The 25,751-nt window shown below is 44.2% G+C and overlaps 2 protein-coding genes across 3 annotated transcripts in view; one reads left to right on the forward strand and one right to left on the reverse strand.

Annotated features, from left to right (window-relative positions):
- Positions 1-339: 339 nt before the first annotated feature.
- Positions 340-13,029, reverse strand: LOC139421737 (HUWE1-associated protein modifying stress responses-like). The gene is made up of 4 exons (XM_071172857.1): positions 12,668-13,029; positions 11,228-11,311; positions 8,724-9,014; positions 340-3,563 (listed from the first exon to the last, which is right to left on the reverse strand). Exons 1-4 carry the CDS (start codon positions 12,861-12,863, stop codon positions 3,307-3,309), a joined length of 828 nt encoding a protein of 275 aa, XP_071028958.1. The 5' UTR covers positions 12,864-13,029; the 3' UTR covers positions 340-3,306.
- A 3,557-nt stretch (positions 13,030-16,586) lies between these two features.
- LOC139421720 (ubiquitin carboxyl-terminal hydrolase 7) overlaps positions 16,587-25,751 on the forward strand; it is a 73,541-nt gene continuing 64,376 nt past the window's right edge. For both annotated transcript variants that reach the window (XM_071172834.1, XM_071172835.1), the window contains exon 1: positions 16,587-17,787. In XM_071172834.1, coding sequence (XP_071028935.1) covers positions 17,703-17,787 — 85 coding nt within the window. In that variant the 5' untranslated portion in view covers positions 16,587-17,702. The remainder of the gene's footprint in view (positions 17,788-25,751) is intronic.

Raw genomic sequence — 25,751 nt, forward strand, 5'->3', positions numbered from 1 at the left:
GGGGTGTGTTCAGTTGGCTTCAACGTTTTCCGAGTTGTGGAACGGTTTGTACTTAACGACACGTTTTTCCCAAACCGTTCTTTAACAGACATGTTTACTGCGTTGGGCAGGTGTCCCGGGGTGTGGCTTGAAACAACGAGTGACGTATTTACTTACCCCCCCCACAACCCAAACCCTCCCCGTTTATTAACTGGAAACGGATACAGCACCAATTACGTTTTTTGGGGGGGGGGGGGGGGACGACACACTAAACGCAGCACATGTAAACAATAATCCAAGCATGGCTTGCTGTATTCCTCGTCTACACAGGGTAAGAAAACCAACGGCATTTTCTAATAATTCAGGTAAACTATCCCTTTCAGCTTTAATAGTCAGGCAACTGCATCTTTTCACATCAACACAAGTCAATAATGAACACCCATTAGAAGACAGACTACGTCACAATATCACTTAGTATGGAGCGATGCACTGGATCGGCCATTCATACGGCATACTAAACAGTAGTGTGGACATTGGGATGTTAGACACCCCCCCTCCTCGCTCACGAAAATAACTATTCTGTCAGTTTGTTTCTGGGGCCTCCACTTTAGCTCCTCCCACATCTCTTACTCTGGGTGGTGTTCAGTATGGCACAGCATAGCAAAACATTTTGCAACGAAAAAATAACTAAAAAACAAAAACAGGACTTTCTCTTCTGGTTTTGGGGCATGTTCATTACAGCACAACGTAGCAAAAACATTTCAGTTTGTTTCTGTTTGGTGGCAGGTGACCCCCCCCCCCCCCCCCAGTTCCAGAGGGAGGTGAAGGTGGTGGTGTCTGAAGACCTGTAGGTGGAGGATGAACTGCCTGGTTGGTTCCGGTGGGAAGATCAACATGAGTTTAGATGTGAAAGAGGCTTAAGTGCAAAAAAAAATATATATATCATTATTCCAACTCAGGTAATATGGTGAACACACAACCACACTGAACAGAATAGTCCGAAAACATCAACATACTCAGAAGGGGACAGAGGTGTAGTGGAGTAGAAACACAGGTTATTTTGCGGGAGCGTTTACCTATCCCATCTTTTACATAATAAAAAAAAAAAAAATGTATTGAAAGTTTAAGGGAGCATCACATTTACTCACTGTGAACGGTGATCATAGTTTACCTTCCTATTAGGGTTCCCCCCCCACACGACATCACCTGACTGGAGGGTTAGTCTGGCGACAGGTCAGATATCATCCCAGCATTAAGTAACATGGATAATTCCTGAACTTAGACATATACACCTCAACAGAAGAAGCCAGGCGGTGTATAACTGAACCAACTGCAGTGGAGGTATACGAACCTGAACACTGGGGTTCGTGGAGCAAACAGCATCCTTATGTCCCTACATAGTGGACTACTTCGACCAGTGAGACCTGTAGGCAAAAGTAGTTCACTTTATATATTAGGGAATAGATAGGGTGTGATTTTGGGACGCTGACCCTTGCGGGTTGGTTGCACTAACATGACTGCTGAAGCACAGTTGTCAAAGACAGAAAGGAAGCCGATACAATCAAATATCAACAGCCTGCTATTGGGAGAATCAGCCCTGAGACGCCACAGCCCCCTCAGCCATCACAACTAGACACAGGAGACAGCAGGGCTGCTCCCAAACAACACCCTGTATAGTGCAACACTTTTCAAAAAGGGCCCTATGCTGTAATATAGTAGGGTGCCGTGTAGGGACTAAGGTGGTGTGTAGGGACTAGGGTGGTGTGTAGGGACTAGGATGTAGGGACTAGGGTGCTGTGTAGAGACTAGGGTGTAGGGGCTATGATGTAGGGACTAGGGTGGTGTGTAGGGACTAGGATGTAGGGACTAGGGTGCTGTGTAGAGACTAGGGTGTAGGGGCTATGATGTAGGGACTAGGGTGGTGTGTAGGGACTAGGGTGCTGTGTAGAGACTAGGGTGTAGGGACTAGGGTGCTGTGTAGAGACTAGGGTGGTGTGTAGGGACTAGGGTGGTGTGTAGGGACTAGGATGTAGGGACTAGGGTGCTGTGTAGAGACTAGGGTGTAGGGACTAGGGTGCTGTGTAGAGACTAGGGTGTAGGGGCTATGATGTAGGGACTAGGGTGCTGTGTAGAGACTAGGGTGTAGGGAATAGGGTGCTGTGTAGAGACTAGGGTGTAGGGGCTATGATGTAGGGACTATGGTGCTGTGTAGGGACTAGGATGTAGGGACTAGGGTGCTGTGTAGGGACTTGGATGTAAGGGCTATGATGTAGGGACTAGGGTGCTGTGTAGAGACTAGGGTGTAGGGACTAGGGTGCTGTGTAGGGACTAGGATGTAGGGGCTGATGTAGGAACTATGGTGCTGTGTAGGGACTAGGGTGGTGTGTAGGGGCTATGATGTAGGGACTAGGGTGCTGTGTAGGGGCTAGGGTGCTGTGTAGGGACTATGATGTAGGGACTATGGTGCTGTGTAGGGACTAGGGTGGTGTGTAGGGGCTATGATGTAGGGACTAGGGTGCTGTGTAGGGACTAGGGTGCCATTTGGGACACAGTCAGGAAATGTCAAGTGAGGGAAGTCCTCCTCTTCATCATCACAGACAGCATCAATGTCCACTGAGCAGGATGACTAACACAAAGCAATAAGTTCTAGCAAAGAAGGCATCTCTCCAACAGAACCACTTCTGGCATCGATCCTTATCTAGTTCACTGAGTAACACGTTTTCCCCAGCCCTCGGTTCCTTAGGAAGGGAGGAGGGGTGAGGATGGGGTGAGGAGAGAGAGAGAGAGAGAGGGGGGGGAGCGACAAGTATAGAGGATCAAGTGGCGTCTTTTTTATTTTAAATCAGCACAGTGCATTTCTCCTCTGAACGGGGGCTCCATCCCAACCTCCTCGATGCCCTTCTGTCCTCGCTTCCGTTCCTCACGGTCACTGATCACTGAGGCTGCGTTTACAAAGACAGCACAATTCTGTCCTGTTGCCCATTTACTGGGAAAAGAACTGATCTGATTGGTCAAAAAGGCCCAATTAGTGGAAAAAAAGATCTGAATTAGGCTACCTGTGTAGATGCAGCCTAACGGGGTTAGGAAGGATGGATGACAGGTTTCCAACAAGCATGCTTTCAGTTTAGACCAGTGCTCTCAACTAGGAAAGGAGACAAGGACAGGAGGACACCACCCACTCAACTAAATGGAAGGCCTCCTTAGTCCTCAACGCCGGTTCACTCCACAGCCATACATCCTTCAGTCTGTCTGTTTCAAGATCTCAACCCCCCCCCCCCCCCCCTCCCACAAAGGTCTCTTAACCCTCCCGGGGGCTGGGCTGCCCAATCAGATCATCCGGTTGCGTTTATGGGTGGGGGAGTCTGTTATGACGTCATTGCACTGGGCGGAGCTGCGTTTCCTGGGGTTAGCGTCCAGGTGCAGGGCCATCTCCTCGGAGATGAAAGTGTTCAGGTCCACGTCATGGAGACCGTTACGCCGACGCCCCACCGGGGTCGACCCACCCCCACCAGCACCCCCCACGTGGGTGGGAGAGCCTGGGGTACCGGAACGAACACTGATGCTGGCCATAGCCCCACTTAGACCTGGAGAGGACAGATTGGAGGGGGGGGGGGGGGGGGGGGGGGGTAGGGAGGGGCGAAGGAAAGAAAGCCACCACCACAAGGTCAAACTCAATCTTCGAACCCTGACTCAGAGAAGACAAAGGAAGTCTAGGATGCATTCAGGCCCTGGGGCACAACGGTACATCCCCAAATGGCATTGTATTCCCTATATCATCTCTACTTTGGAGCAGGGTCCATAGGGCTCTGGTCAACATGGGATGGGGAACCGGCGGCCCGCAGCCCACATGAGGTCCTCGGGATCAAAAGTGTTATTTTTTTAAATAACTTTTGGAACTCAATCGTGGACTCAACTAGAGGTCGACCGATTAATCGGAAAGGCAGACAAATTAGGACCGATTTCAAGTATTATTTTTTTTAACACCTTTATTTAACTAGGCAAGTCAGTTAAGAACAAATTCTTATTTACAATGACGGCCTACTGGGAACAGTGGGTTAACTGCCTTGTTCAGGGGCAGAACGACAGATTTTCACCTTGTCAGCTGCGGGGGATCCAATCTTGCAACCTTACAGTTAACTAGTCTAACTAACGCCTCTAACTGATTACATTGCACTCCACGAGGAGACTGCCTGTTACGCGAATGCAGTAAGAAGCCACGGTAAGTTGCTAGCTAGCAATAAACTTATCTTATAAAAAACAATCAGAATCACTAGTTAACTACACATGGTTGATGATATTACTAGTTAATCTAAGTGTGTCCTGCGTTGCATATAATCTGACTGAGCAAACAAGTATCTGACTGAGCGGTGGTAGGCAGAAGCAGGCGCGTAAACATTCATTTAAACAGCACTTTCGTGCGTTTTGCCAGCAGCTCATCGTTGTGCGTCAAGCATTGCGCTGTTTATGACTTCAAGCCTATCAACTCCCGAGATGAGGCTGGTGTAACTGAAGTGAAATGGCTAGCTAGTTAGCGGGGTGAGCACTAATAGCGTTTCAAACATCACTCGCTCTGAGCCTTCTAGTAGTTGTTCCCCTTGCTATGCATGGGTAACGCTGCTTCGAGGGTGGCTGTTGTCGTTGTGTTCCTGGTTCGAGCCCGGGGAGGGGCGAGGAGAGGGACGGAAGCTATACTGTTACACTGGCAATACTAAAGTGCCTATAAGAACAAAGGTTAATGAAATACAAATCGTATACAGAGAAAAAGTCCTATAATAACTACAACCTAAAACTTCTTACCTAGGAATATTGAAGACTCATGTTAAAAGGAACCATCAGCTTTCATATGTTCTCATGTTCTGAGCAAGGAACTGAAACGTTAGCTTTCTTACATGGCACATATTGCACTTTTACTTTCTTCTCCAACACTTTGTTTTTGCATTATTTAAACCAAATTGAACATGTTTCATTATTTATTTGAGTCTAAAAGGATTTTATTGATGTATTATATTAAGTTAAAATAAGTGTTCATTCAGTATTGTTGTAATTGTCATTATTACAAATATATTTTTTTAAAATAGGATACATTCCCTGTATAAACTGACCCTCCTCCTCTGGCTGCAATTGAGATCTCACATGTCAACCAGACAAATAAATAGAATGTATTTAAAAATATATATTTTTATTTTATTATAAATATATGTTATTTATTTAAATCGGCATCGGCTTTTTTGGTCCTCCAATAATCGTATCGGCGTTGAAAAATCATAATCGGTCGACATCTAGTCTCAACTTATAATAGTAGAATACAATTTTTGCGGCCTGCTACCTAAACTTGTTATCATGGTCGAATTACTCATATATTATGAAAACCACATGGCAAAATGCGTAGAATTACAGTAAACTTGATTTTAAAAAACAGCAACATTTTCTACACCCCATGGCAAAGTCTACAATTGCAAAAAAAAATAACTTTAAAATGTAAAACATTGTGGGTCCTGCTCTTGACAGCATACAAACGTTTTCCCTCGCAATATGTGTGTGTGTTAAGGGGTATTGATGTGGGTACGCAGACTGGCGAGACACTGCAGCCCCTCTTGACTAGTTCAGATTTGTTTTAGGCCCCCGCCCCCATCGAAGTTGCCCCTCCCTGATTGTAGGGAATAGGGTGCAGTTTAGGACTCTCCCTCTGAATGACCAACACGGATCCTCCAGAGATGTTCGATTGGGTTCAAGTCCGGGCTCCGGCTGGGCCACTCAAGAACACTGACACTTTTCCCCAAGCCACTCCTACGTTGGCTGTGTGCTTACGGTTGTTGTCCTGTTGGAAGGTGAACCTTCGCCCCGGTCCTGAGCGCTCTGGAGCAGGTTTTCATTAAAAGGTCTCGGAACTTTTGCTTTGTCCATCTTTCCCACGATCTTGACTATCCTCCCAGTCCCTGCCGCTGAAGAACATCCCCACAGCATGATGCTGCCACCACGCTTCACCGTGGGGATGGTGCCAGGTTTTCCCCCCCAGACGGGACGCTTGTCTTTCCGGCCAAAGATTTCAATCTGGGTTTTTAGCAGACCAGAGAATCTTGTTTCTCATGGTCAGAGTCATTAGGTGCCGTTTGGCACGTTCCAAGCAGTTTCACTGAGGAGTGGCTTCTGTCTGGCCACTCTACCATAAAAGGCCTAATTGGAGGAGTGCTGCAGAGATGGTTGTCCTTCTGGAAGGTTCTCCAATCTCCACAGAGGAATTCTGTCAGTGACCAGCAGATTCTTGGTTACCTCCCTGACCAAGGCCCTTCTTCCCCGAATGCTCAGTTTGGCCGGGCGGCCAGCTCTACGAAGAGAGTCTTGGTGGTTCCAAAATGGAATAAGTTAAGAGGCCACTGTGTTCTTGGGGACCTTCAATGCTGCAGACATTTTTTTGGTACCCGTAAACAGATCTGTGCCTTGACACAATCCTGTCTTTGAGCTCTAAGTTCAATTCCTTCGACCTCACGGTTTGGTTATTGCTCTGACATGCACTTGTCAACTGTGGGACCCTTGTCAACTGTGGGACCTTATATAGACAGGTGTGTGATTTTCCAAATCATATCCAATCAATTGAATTTACCACAGGTGGACTCCAATCAAGTAGTAGAAACATCTCACGGATGATCAATGGAAACAGGATGCACCTGAGCTCAATTTCGATAGCATAGCAAAGGGTCTGAATACTTATGTAAATAATTTTTTTTTTTTTTAAGGAACAACATTTTAAAAGAAAAAACTGTTTTTGCTTGTCATTATGGGGTATTGTGACGCCATTATGGGGTATTGTGACGTCATTATGGGGTATTGTGATGTCATTATGGGGTATTGTGTAGATTAATGAGGACATATTATTTAATACATTTTAGAAGGCTGTAACGTAACAAAAAGTTGGGGGGGAAAGAATCAGGGGGTCTGAATACTTTAAAATGCGCTGTATCTGTATTTACTGTGCAGTGCTATGTGCCCTCTGACCCTAACCATTAGAGATAGATGTATATTTACTGTGCAGTGCTATGTGCCCTCTGACCCTAACCCTAAGGTAAGTCACTGGGGCCGAGCTCCCTGCCATCCAGAACCTCTATACCAGGCGGTGTCATTTCAAGTTTTTTTTATTACTATGTTCTACATTGTAGAATAGTGAAGACATCAAAACTATGAAATAACACATGGAATCATGAAGTAACCAAAAGTTTTATACAAATCAAAACATATTTCATTTTTGAGATTTTTCATTATAGTCACCCTTGGCCTTGATGACAGATTTTGCACACGCGTGGCAATATCTCAACAAGCTTCACCCAGAATGCTTTTCCAACCGTCTTGAAGGAGTTCCCACATATGCTGAGCATTTGTTGGCTGCTTTTTCCTTCACTCTGCGGTCCGACTCATCCCAAACCATCTCAATTTGGTTGAGGTCGGGTGATTGTGGAGGCCAGGTCATCTGATGCAGCACTCCATCACTCTTCTTCTTGGTCAAATAGTCCTTACACAGCCTGGAGGTGTGTTGGGTCATTGTCCTGTTGAAAAACAAATGATAGTCCCACTGAGCCCAAACCGGATGGGATGGCGTATCGCTGCAGAATGCTGTGGTAGCCATGCTGTTTAAGTGTGCCTTGAATTTGAAATAAATCACAGACAATGTCACCAGCAAAGCACCCCCACACGATAACACCTCCTCCTCCATGCTTTACGGTGTGAAATGCACATACGGAGATCCGATCACCCACACAGCAAATACAAAGACACAGTGGTTGAAACCAAAAATCTCCAATTTGGACTCTAGACCAAAGGACAAATTTCCACCAGTCTAATGTCCATTGCTTGTGTTTCTTTGCCCAAGCAAGTCTCTTCTTATTGGTGCCATTTAGTAGTGGTTTCTTTGCAAGCAATTCAACCATGGCGGCTGATTCACGGTCGCCTCTGAACGGTTGATGTTGAGATGCGTCTGTTACTTGAACTCTGTGAAGCATTTATTTGGGCTGCAATGTCTGAGGCTGGTAACTGTAATGAACTTATCCTCTGCAGCAGAGGGAACTCTGGGTCTTCCTTTCCTGTGGCGGTCCTCATGAGAGCCAGTTTCATCATAGAGCTTGATGGTTTTTGTGACTGCACTTGAAGAAACTCTAAAAGTTCTTGACATTTCCCATATTGACTGACCTTCATGTCTTAAAGTAATGATGGACTGTTGTTTCTCTTTGCTTATTTGAGTTGATCTTGACATAATATGGACTTGGTCTTTTACCAAATATCTTCTGTACACCTTGTCATAAAACAAATGATTGGCTCAAATGCATTCAGGGAAGAAATTCCACAAATGTACTCGTAAGGCACACCTGTTAATTGAAATGCATTCCAGATGACTACCTCATGAAGCTGGTTGAGAGAATGCCAAGAGTGTGTAAAGCTGTTATCAAGACAAAAGGTCGCTAAATTTCAAGAACCTCAAATATAAAATATATATTTTGATTTGTTTAACACGTAATTCCTTAATGTGTTATTTCATAGTTTTGATGTCTTCCACTATTATTCTACAATGTAGAAAATAGTAAAAATGAAAGAAAAACCCTTGAAAGAGTAGGTGTTCTAAACCTTTTGACCGGTAGTGGAACTTCCCCATTTTTTAAACCATAAAATACAGCTCAGTACTCAAATGTTTGATTTTATACAGTAATTTTTGCTCTCCTTTATCAATTTTAGACCCCACTGTATATTTGTGTATTTACCATGCAGTGCGATGGCCTCTCTGAAGGGCTGGAGGTCAGCCTCCACAGAGGAGTCTGTCTCAGGGGCCGGGGGAGGCCGGTTAGGGGAGACCATGGTCAGTCTGTGTCCTGGGGTGAGGGTGGCTCTGGAGGTCCGGGGGGGTGGGGCCCGGCCACACAGGAAGCTGATGAGGTCCTCTCGCCGGATGGTTCTCCTCCTTTTCTTCACCCAGGCCAGCACATCCTTGTTGCGACGCTGGTGGCCGATCTGTATACCTAGGTCGTAGCTACGCTGGTGGGCCTCCACAGACTCTGTGTGGTGGGGGGCAGAAAGAGAAAGGAATGTGTGTGACATTGAGTGAGAAAGTGTGAGAGAAAGTGTGTGTGTGTGAGAAAGTGTGATGAGACTTGGTTGAAGGTTCCTTTGTGTAGCCTGAGTGAAACCTGTGACTAACAGTTGACGGTTCACTATAGAACTATAGGCAGGCAGCCCCCCCTTCCAGAGGTTGCCAGTCAGACAGCACAGATGCTGGAATCATGATCCTGGAGAGCCACAGGGTATGGAGGCTTTTGTCCTAGTCCAGCACTAACACACATAATTCAACTATCCACAGGGACTCTTGACGATCAGCTGAAATCAGATGTGTTAGTGCTGAACTAGAACTAGCCGTTGAACATGACTCTGTTCCAATACACATTAGTTATTGGACCGAGGCATCTTCTGTACAGGGGGAGATTTGATAAGAGCCTCGGCGCTCAATCTGAACCATAACATGCATCACTTCAGGTAAGGTCTGTATGCTTCCAAAACTATACATCTTTCCTATCAGCAAGAAATCAATTTTCAAAAAAAACAACAAGGTAAAAATGGATACACACCTTTATAGGGTTAGGGTTCCCACAGGGCCATATCTCCATGTTACAGGAGGCCCATCACCTGTGCTAATTGGCTATGTGCTCCGAAACACCTGAGAAGCATAACTCAGGAGGTGCAGCACAAGTGTAGTTTCATTTGATGAGGCAGCCATAGCTGTGTGGATCTGTAACTGCTACAGATCTGTAACGGCTGTAACTGCTACAGATCTGTAACTGCTGTAACTGCTACAGATCTGTAACTGCTGTAACTGCTACAGATCTGTAACGGCTGTAACTGCTACAGATCTGTAACTGCTGTAACTGCTACAGATCTGTAACTGCTACAGATCTGTAACTGCTACAGATCTGTAACTACTGTAACTGCTACAGATCTGTAACTGCTGTAACTGCTACAGATCTGTAACTGCTACAGATCTGTAACTACTGTAACTGCTACAGATCTGTAACTGCTGTAACTGCTACAGATCTGTAACTGCTGTAACTGTAACTGCTACAGATCTGTAACTGCTGTAACTGCTGTAACTGCTGTAACTGCTGTAACTGCTGTAACTGTAACTGCTACAGTTCTGTAACTGCTGTAACTGTAACTGCTGTAACTGTAGTAACTGCTACAGATCTGTAACTGCTGTAACTGCTACAGTTCTGTAACTGCTGTAACTGTAACTGCTGTAACTGTAGTAACTGCTACAGATCTGTAACTGCTGTAACTGTAACTGCTGTAACTGTAGTAACTGCTACAGATCTGTAACTACTGTAACTGCTACAGATCTGTAACTGCTGTAACTGCTACAGATCTGTAACTGCTGTAACTGTAACTGCTACAGATCTGTAACTGCTGTAACTGTAACTGCTACAGATCTGTAACTGCTGTAACTGTAACTGCTACAGTTCTGTAACTGCTGTAACTGTAACTGCTGTAACTGTAGTAACTGCTACAGATCTGTAACTGCTGTAACTGCTACAGATCTGTAACTGCTGTAACTGCTACAGTTCTGTAACTGCTGTAACTGTAACTGCTGTAACTGCTACAGTTTTTTCTCTCACTGATGAAAGATAAAGGGCCATATGTTTCCACAGCCGTATCCAAGCGATGGTTATTGACTTTTCCAAACATTAAAAAAAATACAGTGTCGGGATTGTAGTTCACATGAGCCAGTCGTTGGCGAAGGTGGTGGCTGAAAACTGTAGTGAGAAGGCAGAATACCGACTAGAGTTTGAGAGTTAGGCTGCACACCCTGCTGTGCTCTCCAGGACCAGAACTTGACAGGACGGCTGTAAATGGCGAGATGGTCAATACTCAGGTGACTAGAAGAGGCCCTTGATTGTTTACAAGTTTCTATCTATCCACTAATCAATACATGTCCTGTTTACAGCAGAATGACAAAGGAAAGCCTATGGACTTTGATGATGAGCCTTTGGTCCTCAACCTATTTAGCTCTGTCCTGACTACCCTTTAGCGAGTCTTCTGAAGTACCCTACCCCTGTGGTAGGCCAAGTATCTTGACAACTACAATGCAAATCAATACATGCTTAGACCACAGCAGAACAATAATGAAAAGCCTATAGACTGTTACGATGATCCTATACTGTTGTGAAAGCAAGTTAGAAGACAAGAAACTGAAAACACCTTGAGTGTCCCTGACACCTACCTTTGTACAGGTTGGTCACGGCTGTGGCTGCGTTCTGAAACGGCACCCACAAAGAAAGCCCCCCCTGTTGGTGACATACTCGGTCTGTCGAGACAACACACCACCAAAAGACATTACAGGTTTGTTGGAATTTCCTACTAAGACAGACAGCCTGGTTGACAACAGTTTACATAAATAGCCTGGTTGACAACGGTTTACATAAATAGCAAGTTAAGCGCCAATTAATTGTACAGTATTCCCACTTTAGTAGTACATGATACAAGGCAACACATGAGACTGAAAGCGTCTTGATTACAGGAGACTGTTTTTATTCGCCATTTTGTCTTGCATCTAGAGTTGCAGGCGGGCTTTGGAATAAAAATAACTGTCAGCCAGCACTAGATGGCCAACTCGACAGTTTATGAGCACGAGTGCATAACGCACCAACTAAAATTGCCCTTTCAGCAGGAAAGTTGCAGTCGTATATTACAAATACTTGATACCTTAGTAACTAAAGAACCTACGGTTACGATAGATATACTGAACTATGAGAAGTATTACAGTAGCGGGTAAGAATTTTCAATAACCCCAAAAGCCAATAGTAAATCTTCGCCATTTTGTTTAAATTTTCAGTTATGCACTGTTATAACAACTCGGGTTATTCGTTGATTTGTAGACATAAAACCAAAACGGATATCATAAAACGTTCATGTATATCTATGGTAAGTAATATTAGCTCCCAGACACACCTAACAAAAAGGCAACAGTGAAAGATACAATCTGTCACAAGGGGAATGTCGCGCAGCGATGATTGTTGTTTCCGTCGCCATTTTGTTTCTCTGATACTTGTTCACTGACATTTGGTCGGACTCGCAGTTTCTCTGACCAGATGGTTAACTCTGGTAACAGTATAAACCATGTTAGTTTAAAAAAAAGACTGGCTGAGATAGCTATTCAACTAACTTATCTAGCGAAAAAGTGTGTTGGCTGGTTATGTTGCTTAGCAGTTTTCATTAACTAGCTATAGACGATAACGTTAGCTAGATAGACGTTTTGGCGAACAACAGCCAGATAAAACTACTGTAACGCTCAAGATTGTATATTTTTATGAAACAAAAACTTTTAGGTGTTCTGATTTACTAAACACACAAAAGAAAACGAGCAAACTATAATTACGGGATGTCTTGACTTAAGATGGCAAACAGTTGCTACAGTAGCTAGCTAACCAGCTGATCAGCTACTAGCTAGTTGGCTACTAGCTAGTTGGCTACCAGCTAGTTGGCTACCAGCTAGTTGGCTACCAGCTAGTTGGCTACCAGCTAGATGGCTACCAGCTAGTTAGCTAACATGAGCTACTTCCCACCGCCACTAACAGTGACTGAGTAGCATAGCAAAGCTCAGTAACAAGGCGCAGGGGTGACATCCGAATAAACGTTAGATAGTTCTGGTCTTGTCTCGGACCTTTGTAGAGCTGAGCCACGGCAGTGGCGGAATTCTGGAAGAGATGCCATAATTTATCCTGGTCGTTATCGGCCTCCTCCTCGTTTGAATCTCTTTGCTCCGCTTCGGCCAAACACTGCCGCTCCCATTTTGAGAACCAATGTTCGGGTCCGTGTTCCTGAATCTCCGGGTCTCCGTCTTTCTTCTTCTCCTCCATTTACACCGTTAAAACCCTCGGGTAAGATTACAACTTTAGTATGTCGATTAATAAATTACTTGGCGATGCGAATAAATGTCCGTTAGGAAATTCATTAATTTAGTTATGACTTAATAGCTGTTTCTCAAACCGACTACTCCGGTCTGAAAAGACTCTTCAACTAGTTTTTTGACGTTGCCGACGTCCGCCTATATAAAAGTCATACTACCGTGTTGTCGTTTCGACTCCGCCCCTATTCCAATCAGTGATTGGTCAGTATGGCTCTGGGTCGTGGCTTCAGGTTTGTGCTGATGATTTCAGTGGACCACAGAAACATCTGTCATAGAAATGACGTAAAGGAACGCCACGAAAATTCTTAGCTACTTAAAGCTTGTGTGAGAAGTAAAAAGCTGTGGTTTTAGGTTTCCACTAGAATTTATAGCCATTCAAAATTTATGGAAGCCCATTCCTGCCACCAAAAACATTTTGAAATGTTTATACTATCAAAACATTTAGAGCTACTAGCTACAATTTTTTTTAGGTACTATCTACATTTTTTTTTTTACTGTTATCTCAAAATGTAAAGACACTAAGTCAAGTCAACATTTCGAAATAGAAAATCAACATTTGGAGATGTTAACTAAACATTTTGAAATACGTAAATTTCAAGATACGTAAGTCAACATTTCGAGATACTAACTCGACATTTATGGGAAGTAGAACATACATATAGGATATGTGTCTTAGTTTGTAGCATTATGTGGCGGTTTCCATCTACCCACATTGCAAAGATCAGCACAGCAGAGCCGCTGTGTAGTGAGCTGGCATTTGCCCCAAAATTCGGGATGAAAATATTAACAAAAAAGTATTGAAAAGAGGGACAAAGTACTGTTGTTTAGACTGATTTGCCTCATGATTTGTCAACTTGTGCACAATAAATCGGGGCTTCTGTCTGATCAACTGTAGCCAAATGATAACAACCACAGCTGCAGGTAGCCTAGAGAAGCCTATGAGCTCTGATCCTCTCTGGCCAGGGGAAAGGAAGTGGTAACTTCATATATATATATATATATATAATATTATATATTATTTATTTGTGTTCAGAGAAAAAAGGTTACATTCACACTTTGGGTGGTCCCTTATCAATGAATCAATCAACACAGTGATGACATACAATGTGACCTACATGATGCAACCCTGCATAAAGCCAGCTCTGCCCTGTTAGTTATATTGTCCAATCACCGTTGTTGTCTAGTTTTCTTTTAACCATGATGCGAACAACTCTGGTCCCATCATAGCCCATATAAATCTATTTTACACCTGATGTATTACCATGTTATACCCTACAACTAGGGTCCCAAGTTTTACCTTGTTAGGTTAGTCTACCAGAACTGGAAAAACTCTGGGCCCCAGGAAACCAAACCCCCCCAGCTTCTTCTCAGCACTCCCTGTTTCAATCCGTTTTCTTTTGTTTGGTGTGTAATGAACACGACCCAGGGCTGAGCTCATTGCTGATCAAACACCTTCAAGGCTGGAGGCAGACAGGTGTGAATCTAGGGGACCTATCCTCTAGTAAAGGGAACCACAGTTTGTGTAACAACATGGACTGAGTGTTAAGTGAATTAATTAAAACACTTGGCAGCTCAGCTATGTTTACAAAACATTTAATCAAATGGCTACACAGACCGTTTGCATTGCTCCCCCCTCTCTTCCACGCTGTTGCTACTCTCTGTTATTATCTATGCATATGTAACAGTAAAGCTTCCGTCTCTCTCCTCGCCCCTACCTGGGCTCGAAACCAGGAACCCCACCATCAACAACAGTCACCCACGAAGCATCATTACCCATTGCTCCACAAAAACCACAGGGAACAACTACTTCAAGGTCTCAGAGCGAGTGACATCACCGATTGAAACGTTATTAGCACGCACCACCACTAACTTGCTAGCCATTTCACACAGGTTACACATAGTCACTTTAATAACTCTACCTACATGTACATATTACCTCAATTATCTCAACTAACTGGTGCGCCCGCCCATTGACTCTGTACCGGTACCCCCTGTATATATCCTCGCTATTGTTATTTTTACTGCTGCTCTTTAATTATTTGTTACTTTTATTTCTTACTTTTTGGGAGGATTTTCTTAACTGCATTGTTGGTTAGGGGCTTGTAAGCATTTCACTGTGGCACATGTGAGAAATACAATTTGATTTGGATTGGATTCTTCACAACGTAGATATATAATTATTTAATAGGCCACTTTCCTTAAACAGCAGGAAAATTACAAGTGATGTGTCTGGTATCATATCTATGGTAATCATGGCAGCTTGTTGGTCAAGACCGGGTTAGGCCAGTGTGTGTTCCTGTGTGTGGGTGGAGGTAGATGAACGAGACATTCCAATAGCTTTGGATGAGTCAGCTGAAAAGCTGCTGTACCGAACTACAGCAACTTCCAGCACCCTTCTCCTATCTCTCCACTAGAGGACACTGTTTTCCTACAAACAGAACATATCTCGTCACACTTCATATTGCTTCATCTATGATAGGAGGGAAGGATACTCTTCATATTGTAGCTAATAGCTACAACAATAATACACATACTAGCTATGAATTAAAAACTTTATAAACCAATTCCGTATGAGTGTGTGGGTCCACTATGAGGCTTGAGATATCATTTAATTCCTGTGAACCTTTCAAGTTTACTGCATTTTTACAACAGTCCCATAACAATGCAGTAAATAGAGCAGCCAGTTTTATAGGATTTTAACATATTGTGCCATGTACAGTATCTAGCCTATGCATGACCCATATTATCAGGTATGCTATTAGAAATAAACAATCAACTTTAGCCCAACTGATGCAGCAAAGTGCAAATAAATAGACTGAAGCATGGGGTTGGCTACCTGCATTCACCCCCTTTATATAACTAGGCAAGTCAGTTATGAACTAATTCTTATTCACAATAACAGCCTACCCCGGACGATGCTGCCCTATGCCCTATGGGACTCCATATGGGACTCCCAATGCTGCCCTATGGGATTCCCAATGCTGCCCTATGCCCTATGGGACTCCCAATCCCGACCCGTTGTGATACAGCCTTATATCAGTGTATTGTGTCAAAATGTTACAATGTTCAGTTGTCCAGTTATGTACCAGAGAATTTCTTTGTATTGTAAAATTGAAGCTTAGAGACAAAAAAAAATTATGTTGGGCCCTTCCACTGTTTTTACACTGCGATATTGACTCATCATATATGGTTAAAACAGAATATACTCCAAAAGCGGGGAAAATAATGCCATTTCTACAACTCATATCCATAGCACTGGGGAATAAAACTGATGTTATGTGTTTGCAGTGTCTTGTTGCAATTATTTTAAAGAAAATGGGCCCTTTAACTGCATCCAGTACACTCTTATTTCTGGTAAACGCTATAACCCAGGGGTGTCAGAATCCGGCCCATGGGTGTTTTTTTTTTGGGGGGGGGGGGGGGACATACTGTAACATACTTATTATAGGCTTACTGTAAAATGACTAAAACCAAATCGAAACTTTGTCAATTATAATTGACTTACATTCATACAGTTTCTTGACTGTGTCCAGCTTGCTAATAATCACCTAAATGAAGACTAGACAGACTAGAGCATCGACAATTCAAAAAACGATGGATAGAGGACAATTTTTTTTGCACTTTTTGACGGTGTGGAAATATAACCAGTTTTCAGCGCGGCCCTCCGGACCTCGTTGAAGACCGAATGCGGCCCCCGGAGCAAAATGATCTTGACACCTCTGCTATAACCCGTTATACCAACTAACCTATAATATTAGCTATGATTATTATTTTTTTTTACCTCCATGAGTTGTAGCCTATGATTGCTGACCAGTATATTGGTTAATGAAAAATAGACAGTCAGTCAGCGAGCGACCCAGCGATTCTGCTGTGTGCGGGAGTGTTTAGATCTCCATGCGGATGTGACATTTCAGAGAAGAGCGCGACCGCCATTTTGAGTTTTTACCTCAAACTCAACATCACAAACCAAGGAAGCGGGTGAGAGGCTCTGGCTGTGACCGGGCACATTTATTCATTGAACAGACGTTTTGAAATGCGACAAGGTGCTGAATTTTGTTGCTAATATTAATACGGTGATTTAATGTGTGGGAAAGTCGATATCGGGCTGTGGCATCGCTATCACCCTAAACTTCTAAATTACTGCGATTTCAAATTAGAAGCAGGTTTGAATGGATAGCTTTTTTCTCTGCTCTCCCCCAGACGAGGGACAATCGGAGGAGCACACGGACTGGGAATATCGAAGGGAAAGTTGTATTTCAATGTGCATTGATAGTTTATGAACATTTGTTTTTCCCGATTGACTAATTTCGTTAGTTGGCTGCCTTGTGCCAGTTGGCTTTAAAACAGGGCAACAGTATTTGTTTCTCAGGCTGCAGGTCGTGAGTTGTCTTTCTCACTTAACCAATTGCCCCATATTACCCGGGGTAAAAGTCGGGACTTATTTAATTCAACGGGTCTCCCTTTTTTGGAGCCGTAGTCATCACCACCGTCAGCGACTTGCACCCATCAAGGCGCCGAGATTGGGCGAATAGCAAGCAAATACGTCCGCGTTTCTCTGCCTGCTCCCCCACCGACCTCCTCCCCTCAATCCCCGGCGCTGACGGGAGAAAAGGCCGAGGTTGTTTTAGAACAGGCCCAGCCGACCAGGTTTGACCTGTCTATTCCACCTCCGCACCCGCAAACACCTCACCAACAACCCAGTAACCGGCTCCCCGCGGAACCAGCAACCGACAAGTTCGAGGGGAACAAAGACAACAGGCATCATCATCGCTTCACAACAGTTGCCAACATGAACCACCACCACACTCAACAACAGCAGCAGCAGAAAGCCGGCGAGCAACAACTTAGCGAGCCCGAGGATATGGAGATGGAAGGTACGAAAAAGTCACGGGAAGGGGACGATAAACTAACACAACATTTACATTAAAATAGTTGGAAGTGCATAGCTAGCGTGAACTGATGTATCGTCACTGTAAACATCAAGGCCTAGACTGAATGGTCACAACTCATTTTGCTGATGATGCGTCCATTGCTGCAGCAGCATCTGACCTCGTTTAGTCAGTAGCCAACGTTAGCTTAGCTTTAACTTAAGTGTTGTTGACATGTCAAATACAAGCGTCGTTGGATGTAACTAGTTAGTTAACGTTGGACGACCCGGTAACTAGCCGAGACTCGCTAACTTACATCACACATATGCAACTGGCAGGTTAGCACATTAACGGACTGATTTCTTGCACTCTCACGGTCTTGACGCTAGCTAGCTAGTCCAAGTCGGCGTGATTAAACGTGGCGCAGTCAACTTGGTAGCTAACGATGGTCAAAACATCCGTTTTGGTTTAACGTAAGACAACGCGAGTGAAACATTACATAAACCACACGTTTTTACAGTATATTTACAACCGTCGTATATCTGTCACCTAACAAGCTTCACTTACTTTGATGTATATTTGGATCAGTTGGCTAGTTAGCAATAGCATGTACAATTCATTCATCGCGGTCAGCTAGCCAACCAACTAGTTGCCAAAATAAACCCGGGTCAATAGTTCTCACTCGCGCTACAAAATCGATCGTTTGTGCCCCGGTCACAGGGGTTAACGGTAACACATTTTTAGTCTGGATGTTACACTCCCGTTCATGTTTTGTAAACAGTAGCCCACTTAGCTAAAGTTAGCTTGTTTCACATGACTCTTTGAGCCTACGCATGCCGTTTTAACAATGGCTATTAATGACCCAGCAGGTATTAGGGAAATGTTGCTATTTACTTACACATTTGACAGACCAATTGGTAAGTTAGTTGAGGTATTTTTTTTACAGGGATCTCATGGTTACGGTGCGTTTACTATTTGTTTGCCTAACTAGCCAACCCGACTGTGTAATGTATTTGTAATTAGCTAACTAACGTCAGCTAGCCGCTAATCGGCGAACGGTAGCCAAGCTACAGTAGCCAGGTAACAGTAACCAGGTAACAAGGTACGATCACTCAGTTTAGTTGTAAACAATATATGTATAATTTAATAATTTGTATTTGTAATATAATTGTTTTGCTGATTTGTTAACTGAAAATGGTTGGCCTTTTAGTGACCGTTATAGGAGGCCTCTCCGTGGACCGGGGGGGTGTGTGGCGATTCCAAGATGGTGGATACTTAGCTAGCATTTTAAAGCGATCCATTTGAAGCAAGGCCCTTAGCCTGTTTGTTTACGTTTTTATAAAGGGAATGGTTTGCATCATCGTCATTGGGACTCGCATGTCATTTATGTGATTTTCAAATGTGCTAGCTATACATGAAATAATCATGTAGATGGCTAACTAACTTAGCAGTGGTGATATCTATCTACCTATTTCATTAGCTAGCAAAGAGGTACTAGCTAGCTTACAATTCAAGTTAATCAACACAGATGCGTCAATTTGGTTTTGCCGTACATCAACGATAGTTCGCAAAGCTAGTTTAGACTAACGTTACTGAAATGCCCAAAAGACGCCCGGAAATATGTAATGGTGCACAGCTAGATAGATGGCGTTTAGCCAAGTTGAGGATTTAGCCAACATAACAACTCGAGGTGGGTGGCAGGGTTTATGTTTCTGCGGCAAGGCCTGCATGTGGAGGTTGCGTCGACACAGCCAGCGCGCGGGGATTTGCTGCTTCATTGTATTGAAGACAACGCGCCATTTTTAATGATCCCCATTAAGTTGGGACAGTAAACAACATTTCTGACAGTTTAGCAAAAATGTTCGTCAATAGCATGCACTTTAGCATTATGATCATTTGTGATGCATAGGATGGAGATGACATATCATTCATCATTACCACAGGTGCATCAGTCCAACTGATAGAATCTCTGATTTATTTACACAACTGGTGTTTGGATGAGCAGATTCAGGTCTAGTTGAGGTGCATGGACAAGAGGCCTTCCACTGTAATAGTCATACACTACAACCAGTTGGTTTACATTGGCACCTTGTCATTCTTATAACCATTTTCATTTTAACATCTTACTAAATCTACCTAACTTAACACCAGTGGTTATTCCTGGCCTGGCCCCTTTCCCATCCCAGCTGCTGAATACCATGCACTACTCTTACTTAATGTACCAAACTTAGTACCAGTGGTAAGCACTCCTACTCTGAGATGCAGGACAAACTGATCCTAGATGAGCAGCACTCCTATTGAGATGCAGGACAAACTGACCCCAGAGCAGCACTCTTACTGAGATGCAGGACAAACTGATCTGAGATCAGCACTCCTATTGAGATGCAAGACAAACTGATTCTAGGGCATCACTCCTACTGAGATGCAGGACAAACTCATTCTAGAGCATCACTCCTACTGAGATGCAAGACAAACTGATTCTAGATCAGCACTCCTACTGAGATGCAGGACAGACTGATCTGAGATCAGCACTCCTACTGAGATGCAGGACAAACTGATCTGAGATCAGCACTCCTACTGAGATGCAGGACAGACTGATCTGAGATCAGCACTCCTACTGAGATGCAGGACAAACTGATTATAGAGCATCACTCCTACTGAGATGCAGGACAAACTGATTATAGAGCATCACTCCTATTGAGATGCAGGACAGACTGATTATAGAGCATCACTCCTATTGAGATGCAGGACAGACTGATCTGAGATCAGCACTCCTACTGAGATGCAGGACAGACTGATCTGAGATCAGCACTCCTACTGAGATGCAGGACAGACTGATCTGAGATCAGCACTCCTACTGAGATGCAGGACAAACTGATCTGGGATCAGCACTCCTACTGAGATGCAGGACAAACTGATCTGAGATCAGCACTCCTACTGAGATGCAGGACAGACTGATCTGAGATCAGCACTCCTACTAAGATGCAGGACAGACTGATCTGAGATCAGCACTCCTACTAAGATGCAGGACAGACTGATCTGAGATCAGCACTCCTACTAAGATGCAGGACAAACTGATCTCAGATCAGCACTCCTACTGAGATGCAAGACAAACTGATTCTAGAGCAGCACTCCTACTGAGATGCAGGACAGACTGATCTGAGATCAGCACTCCTACTGAGATGCAGGACAGACTGATCTGAGATCAGCACTCCTACTGAGATGCAGGACAGACTGATCTGAGATCAGCACTCCTACTGAGATGCAGGACAGACTGATCTGAGATCAGCACTCCTACTGAGATGCAGGACAGACTGATCTGAGATCAGCACTCCTACTGAGATGCAGGACAGACTCTTCCGGGGACAAAAAAATGTATTTTTTACAGCTTTTTCTTTGGTTACATGTACAGTACCAGTCAAAAGTTGGGACATACCTACTCATTCAAGGGTTTTTCTTTATTTTTACTATTTTCTATATTGTAGGAGACTAGTGAAGACATCAAAACTATGAAATAACATATGGAATCATGTAATTACCTAAAAAAAGTGTTAAAATCTATTTAGTTTATGTTTGAGATTCTTCAAAGTAGCCCTCCTTTGGGTTGATGAGTCCATATTTTAATGTACTTGTATTATACATTGTATTTTCAGTCATAACTGTTATAGAAGGTGAGTTTTTAAACCCCGCCCCCCCCAACTACTCTTTAAACCCCGCCCCCCAACTACTCTTTAAACCCCGCCCCCCAACTACTCTTTAAACCCCGCCCCCCAACTATTCTTTAAACCCCGCCCCCCAACTATTCTTTAAACCCCGCCCCCCAACTATTCTTTAAACCCCGCCCCCCAACTACTCTTTAAACCCCGCCCCCCAACTACTCTTTAAACCCCGCCCCCCAACGACTCTTTAAACCCCGCCCCCCAACTACTCTTTAAACCCCGCCCCCCCAACTACTCTTTAAACCCCGCCCCCCAACTATTCTTTAAACCCCGCCCCCCAACTACTCTTTAAACCCCGCCCCCCAACTACTCTTTAAACGCCGCCCCCCAACTACTCTTTAAACCCCGCCCCCCCAACTACTCTTTAAACCCCGCCCCCCCAACTACTCTTTAAACCCCGCCCCCCCCCAACTACTCTTTAAACCCCGCCCCCCCCCCAACTACTCTTTAAACCCCGCCCCCCCAACTACTCTTTAAACCCCGCCCCCCCCCAACTACTCTTTAAACCCCGCTCCCCCAACTACTCTTTAAACCCCGCCCCCCCAACTACTCTCAGTCCATCCTATCCAGGGCCTAAAATGAACACCTGCCAAAAGCGGGTAGATTGTGGCATTGGTGGGTAAGAGGTCAAGGCTCCAGTGTGAACATTCCACCTGCATTTGTGAGTAAAAAAAAATAGTGACGTTTTATCACATTTATAGCTTAATAAATAATGCAGTAGCTGTTTAACGTATTTCTGCTTCTTTTTTTATTAAGCAATTAAATTAATCACATATTTTTATTTTTTATTTTTTTATCTACCTGCTACGGTGGCTGTTTTCAACTTATTTCTGCTGGGTTTTAAAAAAATAAAGCAATTAAAGGAATCACATATATTTTTTTTATCTACCTGCTACGGTGGCTGGTGGTCCAAAAAGTACATTTAATGCCCGATCCCACCTATCTCTGTCAACAGCCCTCTTGTGATTTCCAGGTAGTTGATTTCTGGTTTTCCGACTCGCCCAACAGCGCTATTTATCGGGTTAATGTTTAGATTAATGTTGATATTTTTCAGCCTTCAACCTGTGGCCACAAACAAGCTACATGGAGGCAATACCAAAATATGTGATCTAATGCTTAACTTTTCATAGCAAAACCTATTGTCCCATTCCCTGCATTGTGCTGCCTTTGGGTCTACCCCATGTGACCTGGTCAAACCTATTGTCCCATTCCCTGCATAGTGCTGCCTTTGGGTCTACCCTATTGGCCCATTCCCTGCATTGTGCTGCCTTTGGGTCTACCCCATGTGACCTGGTCAAACCTATTGTCCCATTCCCTGCATAGTTCTGCCTATGGGTCTACCTTATTGGCCCATTCCCTGCATAGTGCTGCCTTTGGGTCTACCCTATTGGCCCATTCCCTGCATAGTGCTGCCTTTGGGTCTACCCTATTGGCCCATTCCCTGTATAGTGCTGCCTTTGGGTCTACCCCATGTGACCTGGTCATTGTCCCATTCCCTGTATAGTGCTGCCTTTGGGTCTACCCTATTGTCCCATTCCCTGTATAGTGCTGCCTTTGGGTCTACCCTATTGGCCCATTCCCTGTATAGTGCTGCCTTTGGGTCTACCCCATGTGACCTGGTCATTGTCCCATTCCCTGTATAGTGCTGCCTTTGGGTCTACCCTATTGTCCCATTCCCTGTATAGTGCTGCCTTTGGGTCTACCCTATTGTCCCATTCCCTGTATAGTGCTGCCTTTGGGTCTACCCTATTGTCCCATTCCCTGTATAGTGCTGCCTTTGGGTCTACCCTATTGGCCCATTCCCTGCATAGTGCTGCCTTTGGGTCTACCCTATTGTCCCATTCCCTGTATAGTGCTGCCTTTGGGTCTACCCCATGTGACCTGGTCATTGTCCCATTCCCTGTATAGTGCTGCCTTTGGGTCTACCCTATTGTCCCATTCCCTGTATAGTGCTGCCTTTGGGTCTACCCTATTGGCCCATTCCCTGTATAGTGCTGCCTTTGGGTCTACCCCATGTGACCTGGTCATTGTCCCATTCCCTGTATAGTGCTGCCTTTGGGTCTACCCTATTGTCCCATTCCCTGTATAGTGCTGCCTTTGGGTCTACCCTATTGGCCCATTCCCTGCATAGTGCTGCCTTTGGGTCTACCCTATTGTCCCATTCCCTGTATAGTGCTGCCTTTGGGTCTACCCTATTGTCCCATTCCCTGTATAGTGCTGCCTTTGGGTCTACCCTATTGTCCCATTCCCTGTATAGTGCTGCCTTTGGGTCTACCCTATTGGCCCATTCCCTGCATAGTGCTGCCTTTGGGTCTACCCTATTGTCCCATTCCCTGTATAGTGCTGCCTTTGGGTCTACCCCATGTGACCTGGTCAAACGTATTGCTCCTTTTGCTGTGGTGCTGCGCCACGGCAAAATCATTACCGCCACACAACAACAACAACAACAACAAATATCGAACAAATATTTCTGCTGAGGCGCATTTTTTGTAGATGCGATATCATTCTGCATGTACTTTTCCTCTGCAAACAAAACAAGTAAATAATAAGAAAATCTAACAACCCCATAGTAGAATATTTTTTAATCTATTTACCTTGTCGGCTTGTTGTTCTATGCTAGATACATATTCCTGTCGTGGCTCATCCCTGTTCTCAGCGCCACAGGGAGGGAAACATGCAGTCTGACAAGAAGTTAATGCACAATAATTCTTCAATCTCAGAAACAGACATTTTAAAGGCTTTTTGTTGGAAAAGAGAGAAATCCCAGCTTTCCAGTCCTACTTGTATTTATTTCTCATCTCCTAAATATGCGCGAACGTCTCCGTTTTAAACCCAGGATGTTTAGCAGAAGCACTGACATGTGCCTAGGGGAGAGTGGGGTGAAATGTAACGTCTGACAATTGTAGGGTGGCTTGGGGTACAACGTCTCTCTATACTTCCAATTTCATTTCTTTTGGAATGACTTAAAAAAATTGTGAGTCAGATTATATTTTTTGATCAGAAAGAGTAGTGGAAACCAGGGAAAATGTTTTGGGGGGGATAATAACGAAGTGGTTTCTGTGAGAAGTACAGGCAGGGGGCTTGTTACCCCGGGTGGAGATTTACCCCAAGTTACCCTAACAAGTAGGCCTACATTATATTCAGTGTTTATGCAAGTTTTTTTTTTTGTGACATAAAATTAATCAATATGATAATAGCTAGTTAAAAGATGACATATGAGAAGATCTGGTAATGATGAGCTCCTGAGTGGTTCAGCGGTCTAAGACATAGCATCTAGCACTGAGATATATCACTACAGTACCTGGTTCAGTGGTCTATGACACTGCATCTCAGTGCTAGAGGCTATATCACTACAGTACCTGGTTCAGTGGTCTAAGACACTGCATCTCAGTGCTAGAGGCTATATCACTGCAGTACCTGGTTCAGCGGTCTAAGACACTGCATCTCAGTGCTAGAGGCTATATCACTACAGTACCTGGTTCAGTGGTCTAAGACACTGCATCTCAGTGCTTAGAGGCTATATCACTACAGTACCTGGTTCAGTGGTCTAAGACTCTGCATCTCAGTGCTTAGAGGCTATATCACTACAGTACCTGGTTCAGCGGTCTATATCACTGCATCTCAGTGCTAGAGGCTATATCACTACAGTACCTGGTTCAGCGGTCTATATCACTGCATCTCAGTGCTAGAGGCTATATCACTGCATCTCAGTGCTAGAGGCTATATCACTACAGTACCTGGTTCAGCGGTCTAAGACACTGCATCTCAGTGCTAGAGGCTATATCACTACAGTACCTGGTTCAGTGGTCTAAGACACTGCATCGCAGTGCTAGAGGCTATATCACTACATTACCTGGTTCAGTGGTCTATATCACTGCATCTCAGTGCTAGAGGCTATATCACTACAGTACCTGGTTCAGCGGTCTAAGACACTGCATCTCAGTGCTAGAGGCTATATCACTACAGTACCTGGTTCAGCGGTCTATATCACTGCATCTCAGTGCTAGAGGCTATATCACTACAGTACCTGGTTCAGCGCTCTATATCACTGCATCTCAGTGCTAGAGGCTATATCACTACAGTACCTGGTTCAGTGGTCTGACACTGCATCTCAGTGCTAGAGGCTATATCACTACAGTACCTGGTTCAGTGGTCTAAGACACTGCATCTCAGTGCTAGAGGCTATATCACTACAGTACCTGGTTCAGTGGTCTGACACTGCATCTCAGTGCTAGAGGCTATATCACTACA

The sequence above is a fragment of the Oncorhynchus clarkii genome, chromosome 12 (genome assembly GCF_045791955.1).
Source record: "Oncorhynchus clarkii lewisi isolate Uvic-CL-2024 chromosome 12, UVic_Ocla_1.0, whole genome shotgun sequence".
Lineage (NCBI taxonomy): Eukaryota > Metazoa > Chordata > Actinopteri > Salmoniformes > Salmonidae > Oncorhynchus > Oncorhynchus clarkii.

Bases quoted from the DNA above. Each gene is read 5' to 3' on its own strand.
- LOC139421737 (XM_071172857.1), bottom strand. From the start codon at position 12,863: ATGGAGGAGAAGAAGAAAGACGGAGACCCGGAGATTCAGGAACACGGA. The intron at 9,015-11,227 runs GTAGGTGTCAGG...CCCACCACACAG, and splicing joins CGTGACCAACCTGTACAAAG to AGTCTGTGGAGGCCCACCAG. The intron at 3,564-8,723 runs GTAAATACACAA...TGTCCTCTCCAG, and splicing joins AGAGGCCATCGCACTGCATG to GTCTAAGTGGGGCTATGGCC.